The sequence below is a fragment of the Cetorhinus maximus genome, chromosome 2, assembly GCF_964194155.1.
Source record: "Cetorhinus maximus chromosome 2, sCetMax3.hap1.1, whole genome shotgun sequence".
NCBI lineage: Eukaryota > Metazoa > Chordata > Chondrichthyes > Lamniformes > Cetorhinidae > Cetorhinus > Cetorhinus maximus.
In genome coordinates, this window is record NC_135880.1 from 124,837,955 (window position 1) to 124,846,995 (window position 9,041).

General features: G+C 44.7%; 1 protein-coding gene across 2 annotated transcripts in view; it reads right to left on the minus strand.

Annotated features, from left to right (window-relative positions):
• Positions 1–1,870, minus strand: part of carm1l (coactivator-associated arginine methyltransferase 1, like) — a 127,024-nt gene extending 125,154 nt beyond the window's left edge. Inside the window, exon 1 of one of the 2 annotated variants that reach the window (XM_078569346.1) lies at positions 1,616–1,870. In XM_078569346.1, coding sequence (XP_078425472.1) covers positions 1,616–1,772 — 157 coding nt within the window. In that variant the 5' untranslated portion in view covers positions 1,773–1,870. Of the gene's footprint in view, positions 1–989; positions 1,543–1,615 lie in introns of those variants that run through there. The other variant, XM_078569353.1, reaches the window with a different exon arrangement.
• Positions 1,871–9,041: the final 7,171 nt, after the last annotated feature.

Below are 9,041 nucleotides of genomic sequence, written 5' to 3' on the forward strand. Positions count from 1 at the left end.
CCCATATCCTCTCCATCACAAAAACTGCCTACTTCCACTTTTGCAACACTAGGGCTGAATCAGAGATAATTTGATGATGAAATCTTCATCATTACCACAAGATTATTCCAATGATTTCCTGGGTGGCCTCTGTAACCTCGAGCTAACCCAAGACTCCAATGCCTTATATTCTGACTCACAGAAAATCCTATTCACACATCACCTGTGCTCACTGACCTACACTGGCTCTGGGGTTGGCAACAACACCTTTATAAAATTGTCATTTTGAATTACAAATCCCTCCATGGCCTCGATCCTCCCCATCTCTACAACCTCCTCCAGCCCCTACAACCCTCCCTAACTCTGTAATCTTCTCCAGCCATACACCCCTCCAAGATCTCTGTACTCCTCTGACACTGGTCTTTTGCATATCCTCAATTTTTAAATGCTCACTACACCATTAGTTGCCTAGGCCTTAAGTTCTGGATTCCCTTCCTAAATCACTCTACCTCTCCCTCCTCCTTTAAGACACTCCTTAAAGTTGACCTCTGGCTAATTTATCATCATCTGCATTAAATTTTGTTTGAAAACATGTCCGTGGTGTGCCTTAGGACGTTTTAGTTTTTAAAAAGGTGCTATATAAATGCAAGAAAGAAGGTAGCTTATAGAGGCTTCTATGAAGGTTACGGCAATGGAAAAGGAAAATCCAGAACATTACTTTAAAGCAAGAAAATAGGACAAGGGGACACAAGTTCAAACCAGTGAATGTGAAATTTAGGACCAATATCATCGGAAAACTATTCTTTACAAAGAATGATCAACACTTGGAATATAGTTCCACACGGTAGCAAAGACAAAAACCCTGAAATCCTTTAAAAAAGTAACAATGCTATAAAGTGGGGATAAAGCTGTTGAGTATATAGAAAACTGAGATAAATCTCTGTCCTCATCCTTAATTATCATGAGATCTTGTGAGCATTTCAAAATACAGTGACTTTGAATTTGAATACCTGATACTCCTCCGAGCTACGACGAGGTTACAATTACTGCCACTGCACAACGCCAAGTGGTTTCAGGTGAGCATTCACCACAAACCTCTGCAGCCTACATCAATTGCAGCTTTTCATACAACTGAGAGGCGTGCTAGGCCTCTTCAGTGGCTACCACATTACTGTGTGTCTGACTCATACACACACCAAGCCGGGTAAGGGCAGCCTAAAGGACATAAGTGAATCAGTTGTTTTTTTTTATGATTGAAGTCGGATCCTCCGTAATAATCCAGTCTGAATTCACACCATTGTGGTAGAACTTCGGCCTGACGATTAGTTAATCCACTGGATAATGTGAGAACTTTCTCAACTTCATATGGAGTCCTTCTTAACGTTAGCAGAAAGAAGATGTTTCCACTAGTCTATAGCCGAGAGTGAAAAATAAAATGGAGCGGGTAGAGTTCTATGCATTACGTCTAAGGCTGCACTATTGAGTTGGTCAGAATGAGTTTAATCTAATCTAATTACGGTTTATGATTTAACGTTGCTAACTGCAGTATATCTGATGCTCTGCCATTCAAATTGAACCAAACCCATGACCAGGTCACTCTCGCAGCATCTCGGCGCTCAGCTAAAAATAAACTTACCGTCAATCAGCCGCAGGTCCGCTCCTTCCTCCTCTGCTTTCACCTCCAGTTTAAGCGGCTGATGACTCTCCAGCGAGTTGGAAAACTGGAATCCTCCCTTCTGATCCTCCTTGACAAAGACCAGCGAGACATTGTGCTCCTGCACCGAGGTGGCCATCAGCAGAGGAAGGGAGAAACGCACAAAGACAGATTGGAGCAAGGAGCAGCCAGCCAACCTGAGCACGATCAAAACAAGAACTGTGCAGGTTCGGGAAAGCTGGACATCTTCCGTCCCCTACTGGCGGAGCCGGTGTCCTGAAGCTGCACAAACCAGCTGCTGCAGCAGGAGCTTCCCAGGGACCAGCTCCCAGCATCTCACTGACACAGCTTGGGAATTTTCACCCATCACAGTATGGAAAAGCCCAGGCCTGGAAAAGCAACAAGCCTTTTACAACAAATGAAAGATATCATTTTAATTCACACAAGTAATGGAGAGGAGGGGGAACAGATTCGCAATTTACCCCTTCAAAAATTGAGCAGAATAAATATTTGGTTAAGAATGCATTGAGAAGTACAAAGGCACAACCATGACGTTGGACAGCCTTTGGTTATTTTTCATAATGTCCCTCAGCTCAGTATTTTAAAGTTAATATAAAAGCAAAATATTGTAGATGCTGGAAATCTGACATAAAATCAGAAAAATGCTGCAAGTACTCAATGGCATCTGTGAAGAAAGTTCCGATATCCTAATGGAAGGTCATTCACCTGAAATGTTAGCTGTGTTTCTCCCCCAACAGATGCTGTCAGGCCTACTGAGTATTTCCATCATTTTCTGTTTTTGTATTCATGTTAATATTATTACCATTTGGGTTGTCAATTCTGGTTGGACTGGGTTTGATCACCTGACATTTAGGAGGGAGAGAACGAGACCAAACTATTAGGATCTACAGTGTGAGAGACCAAAGTAACAGGCACTCTGAGTCAGAGCAGGAGCCTGAAATGGCTGATATTGCAGAAGAAGCAGGACAAATGTACCAGCAGAAAATACCAGCATTAAACCCAGCCCGAGCAAACCAGGACAAAATTCCAAAGATTATATTGAGGTTTTACTTCACAATGTTCTGTTTTGTTCCAGCTGAACAACTACACATCCTCGCTCACCCCAAAATGAGGGCATTATTAATGGTAATGGTGTGAATGGATTGCAGCATTTCATTTGTTATGTTTCACACTAGCTGAGCCTTCAAGATATGAGGGCTCCTGGTATCCTATGTGGCAATGTAAGTAGCTGTAATGATGAGTGTCCTATCTTCATCCTCCTGCTCCTCCTCCATCTCCATATCTGAGGATGAGTCCTTCTGTCCTCCTCTGCCTTCAGACCTCCCTGCTGTGCACCTCTCTCCTGCATGTGTGTTTATCCTACAGCAGCACATTGTCACTGCCATGGATGATGATGCTGCTGTTCCTCTGATCTGCTGCCAAACACATGCAAGGTGCCTCCCATCCTGACCTAAACAATTTGAAACCCTCCAAGTTGAAATGTAGCTGCATCTACACAAGCACTCTCTGCCAAACATTTGCTAGAGGGAAGGGGGACAGCATCAATAGTAAGTGAGCTTTTATTCAGTTGGAACAATGAGAAGCATAAATACCCACTTGAAACCACAGCTCAAACTCACCTAGTCAAGATCATATCCAGTGTTCTGTTCTATCCCACAAGACAGTGGGATAACTGAACCCAGGAGGGTGAGAGGCCTAATGCGTGGGAAAGAGGAGGAAAAGACAGAAGAAGATTGCTGGTGCTGGGGGATAGTTGGAGAGAGAGAGATGTGGCAGGAAGAGAGGGGCCAAAAATGAACTATGTGTAGCACTGCACCAGCCACTGTTCTTCACAGTGTAGGGGATGGAGAGAAGGAGGAGTAGGAGAGAAGGAAGGCAGAAGATCAAGATGTGGTCAGGGATAGTGGAGAAGGTCAATGGACAGGGAGCAGTTGCGTGACATTCAGATGGGGCAAATTTCTTTTCAGTGGGAGGGTTCAATTATTTTGCGGACCCACTGTTAACTCTCTATAAATCCCCAGAGGACTGCACACCCTAAATGGAGAACCACTAGTCTGTGCAACTAGTCCTCATAATTTAATCCTTTTATCCTTTTTCCGCAATGTCCCCCACCACCCCACTCCCCTCTCCCACGGGGCCATCTGTCACTTGTTTTATGTTGTGCTTTCACAGAGCGCTGACCCTTGTTCTGCTATTAACACCTTCTGCTATCTTACCTTTATGCCACTATCAGCACCTTCTTTACTCTCTAACACTACCATTAACACTCCTTTTGTCTTGTCTCCATGCCATCTTCTTTAATCTCTCCTTTGCTGTCACTTATTCCTGACCTTCGACCTTGTTCCACCTGCTCCACACAACCCCCACCCCCCCCACCCCCCACCCCCGCTTAAACTGTATAAAAACCATCACATTTTTACTTCTCTTTTGCTCTAAAGAAGAGTCATATGGACTCGAAACATTAGCTCTGTTTCTCTCTCCACAGATGCTGGCAGACCAGCATTTTCTGTTCTTATCTCATAACTTAACCCTTGGAACCCTTGTGTCATTCTGGTGAATCTGCACTGCAACCTGCCAAGACTTTTTCGACAGCACTTCCCAAAACCACCTGGAAGAACAAGGGGAGCAAGTGCGTTGGAGCACCCCATGTGTGATGCCGCTTTTGACCTTTCCTCCACTCTGTCCTTCTCAAACAAAGGAACAATGAAATTCCCTGAGAGAAATGATTTCACCATGTAGATCTCCCCTTAAATTCACAGCAAGCTTCACAAAATATCTGATGGGACCTGTTGCTTGCAATTCCTGCGCTATGTGCAAACTCCAGCACATTTGATTTTTTTTTATTCATTCATGGAATGTGGGTCTCGCTGGCTAGGCCAGCATTTATTGCCCATCCCTAATTGCTCTCATTCAAAGAGCGTTTAAGAGTCAACCACATTGCTGTGGGTCTGGAGTCAAATGTAAGCCAGACTAGGTAAGTACAGCAGATTTCCTTCCCTAAAAGACATTACTGACCCAAATGGGTTTTTTAGACAATGGTATCATGGCCATCATCAGACTTTTAATTCCAGGTTGATATTGAATTCAAATTTCACCATCTGCCATGGTGGGATTTGAACCCAGAGCATTATGCTGGGTTTCTGGAATACTAACCCAGTGACAATGCCACCATGCTACTGTCACCCCAGAAGCTGTTTGAACTCAAGCTCAGGGTTTCTGAGAAACATCTAGCATCACTTGAGTGAGTGAATGTGGGAGGCTGAGAATTTCCCAATTCACATATTCCAGGAGATGGTCACCCTGCAGCTGCATGGAGTTCAGGAGAATAGCAAATGGTTGGCCATCAGAATAGGAAGAGGCAGCAGTACAGGATTCCTCCAAGTCAGGGCAGACTCAAATCAATTGTCAGTATGGAATATAAGAAAGGGTGGTAACAACTTGGTGGTGTTGTCTAGAGCACCATGGAGCAAATGACTGCAGTTGTTAATGGGGATTTGGTAGAGAATAGACAAGCATTTCTACAATTGTCAGTTTAAGTCTAGCATGGTTTGTTGCCTTCCTGGTGCAAGGGTAAAGGATATCACTGAGTGGGCGCTGACCATTTTGCAGAGGGAAGAGAAAGAGCCAGAAGTTGTGCTCCACGTTGGAACCAATGAGAAAAGTAAGAGAAGCGTTGAGGTTTGAAGGATAGAGTTTCAGGAGCTAGAGAGGAAGATAAAGAGCAGGACAATTAAGGTGGTAATCTCTGGATTACTCTAGGCGCCACATGCTAGTGAGTGTAGGAGCAGTAAGATAAGACATGCTACCATGTGACTGCAGAAATGGTGCAGTAGGGAGGACTTCAGATTCCTGGCACATTGGAACCAGTTCTTGGGCAGGAGGGATTTGCACAAGGTGAATGGATAACATATCAACAAAGCAGGGACAAATATCCTTGTAGCAAGGTAAATTAGTGCTTTTGAAAAGGTTCTAGTTGGTGGTGGGAGGGGGGGGGATGGGGGGGGGGGGGGGGGAAGGGGGGGGATGGGGGGGAATGGGGATGGGGGGGGATGGGGATGGGGGGGGGGGATGGGGATGGGGGGGGATGGGGGTGGGGAGGGGGGATGGGGGTGGCGGGGGGGGAGGGGAGAGGGGGAGGGGTGGACACCAGGATAAAGCATTAGAGAGGAAATATATGATGAACAGAGGAGTTAGAGCAACAGCATTAGAAAAAGAGTGACTCATAAACAGAAGGTGCCAGACGGGAGGAAATATGGACAGCCTAAGATGGGTTTGCAGTACATGTGTGCAAATGCACAGATCATGGTAAATAAGGTTGCTGAGCTGTAGCCAACTGGGATTATGTTATAATGGCAATATCAGCTAGTCCTGGCTCAAACAAGAGGAGGAATGAATACTTACCATTCCTGACTACAATGTATTCAGGAAAGATAAGGAGAAGTGTGGTGGTTACAGCACCAGAAGGAGATTATGTACTTGAGAGTTCAAAGACAGAAACTACTTGGTTAGAACTAAAGTGAGAGTGACGGCCCTTGACATCAAGGTAGCATTTGACCAAGTGTGGCATCAAGGGGCCCTAGCAAAACTGGTGTCAATGGGAATCAGGGTGAAAACTCTCCGTTGGTTGGAGCCACACCTAGCACAAAAGAAGATGGTTGTGGTTGTTGGAGGTCAGTCATCTCAGTTCCAGGGGATCACTGCAGGAGTCCTTCAAGGTAGTTCCTGGGCCCAACCATCTTCAGCTACTTCATCAATGACCTTCCTTTCATCATAACGTCAGAAGTTGATGATTGCACAATGTTCAGCACCATTCACGACTCCTCAGGTACTGAAGCAGTCCATATTCAAATGCAGCAAGACCTGGACAATATCCAGGCTTAGGCTTAACAAGTGTCAAGTAACATTCAGGCCATAAGTGCAGACAATGACCATCTCCAACAAAAGAGAATCTAACCATCTTCCCTTGACATTCAATTATATCGCCATCGCTGAATCCCCCACAATCAACTTCCTAGGGGTTACCATTGACCAGAAACTGAACTGGAATAGCCATATAAATACTGTGGCTACAAGAGAAGGGCAGAGGCTAAGAATCCTGCAGCAAGTAACTCACCTCCTGACTCCCCAAATCCTGTCCGCCATCTACAAGGTACAAGTCAGGAGCGTGATGGAATTCTCTCCACTAGCCTGGATGAGTGCAGCTCCAACAACATTCAAGAAACTTGACACCATCAGCATCCAGGACAAAGCAGCCCACTTGATTAGCACCCCTTCCACAAACATTCACTGCCTCCACCATTGACAAACAATGGCAGCAGTGTGTACCATCTACAAGATGCACGACAGAAACTCACCAAGGCTCCTTAGGCAGCACTTTCCAAACCCAGGACTGCTAGCATCTAGAAGGACAATGGTAGCAGGTACATGGAAGCTCCCCTCCAAGCCACTCACCATCCTGACTTGGAAATATATCGCCGTTTCTTCACTGTCACTGGATCAAAATCCTGGAACTCCCTCCCTAACAGCACTGTGGGTGTACCTGCTAAACAGGGACTGCAGCTGTTCAAGAAGGCAGCTCACCACCATCTTCTCAAGGGCAATTGGGGATGGGCAACACATTCTGGCCTAGCCAGTGAAGCCAACACCCCATAAATGAATTTGAAAAAATAACTTCATTATATAGCTATAATATATATATATATATATATATATCTTAAGTTGCTGGGTGTATACTATAGGCCACAAAATAGTGGGAAAGAGATAGAAGAGTAACTTGGAGAGTAAATCTTTAGTGTAGTCATAATGGGGGAACTTCAATTATTCCAAAATGGACTGGGAAAATAACAGCATAAAAGAGCAAAGCAGGGGTTGGAATGAAAGATAAGTTTCCTGATCAGTGTGTTTCAAGCCCAATTGGGAATGAATCAGTGTTGGATCTAGTTTGGAGAATGGAGTAGGCCAAGTGAACACTGATCATAATATCATCAGGTTTAGAATAGTTATGGAGAATGACAAGGAAAAATTGCTAATTGTCACAAATCATTCAGGAATAAATCTTCCTTCTCCAGAAAAGTCTTAGCGATTGACAAAGCCATTCTGCTTTTTGATCAGTATAGTAAAATCACCGTGGAAATCTTATCAACCTTAACCTCGGCAAATATCAGCACTTGTTTTTGTCTGTGGATTTGAAACCCCGCAAGAGCCCCCAATTTATGTTACAATCCTTGGCCAGGCCCCCAAGTTGTTGGTAAGATCCAGTTAGGGACCAATAACATTTTGTTTAGACAAAGTTTGAGCTTCAAGACACTTACTAATATAATAAAGTCACAAGATTCCACAGGTTTTGAACAAACAAAAATAAACTTTATATAGTAAAGTCAGAAAGACAAAACAGTTTACAATATCTACCTAATACTCTAACATTTAGGGTAAGTGTGAAGTATATGTGAACTAACAAGCTAACTGTGGTTGGACACACCACACTACATGATAAATGACAGATGCGACCAAAACAGATTCCATGGATTTCTCAACAACCCGTCTAGATGTTAGTCACACCGTGAGTCAACCAATTTCACTGAAACTCCATCTCTCTCACGAGAGTTTCCAATCTTCACCTTCAAAGATTTTGCCTTAGAATTCTCTCCAAAAGTTGCTCCAACTTGGAAGGTTTCGACCATGGCCCACCTCGCAAGGTTTCAATCTCAACTTCCGAGATTCCATTCCTCTGGATTCTCGAGTACACTCAAACATCAACTTACAAGCACAATTTCAGCTCTTTGCCCAAGCCAAGGAGAACACTATTGCTCCAAAGGGGTATCCTTGCCCCATCGGTCTGCAGCATGGAGTCGCCAACCTTTGGCTGCCTTCTTGAATCTTCAGGGCTTCTTCTGAGTCCTTTTCAATTGCCGGGGCTTCTCCTGAGCCCATTTCACTTAAAGTCTTCTCCCCACAGCCCTTTCTTTAACTTGGAGCCTGTTTCTCTGCTCCTTTTTTGTTTCTTAACTTAATTGGGTCCTGTTTCTGCCTCCTGTCCTTGTCCCTTACCTGGGACTTCCTTTTGGGACGTCTCTCTGTCCCCTCTCTCTTGTTCCTTGTCTGAGACATTTCTTGGGACCTCTCCCTTGTCCCACTATCTGGGACATTAGCTGGCTATGGCTCTCCACACTCAGTCATCTGACCCGGTTTTTCACACCCTTTTCTCTCTATGCCCAGGTGTACAGGGCCTGTCCGGAGCCTGAAGAACGTAAAGATGCTGAACTGCCCATGTACTGCTGGCTCCAGGCCTGCACACATGCAGAAAGTCCAAGGTCCATTGGGACTTGGAGTTCCCAACCTTAGCTCTCAACATGGAAAGTTTGGGTTTCTTAACAGCATCCAGGGCTAA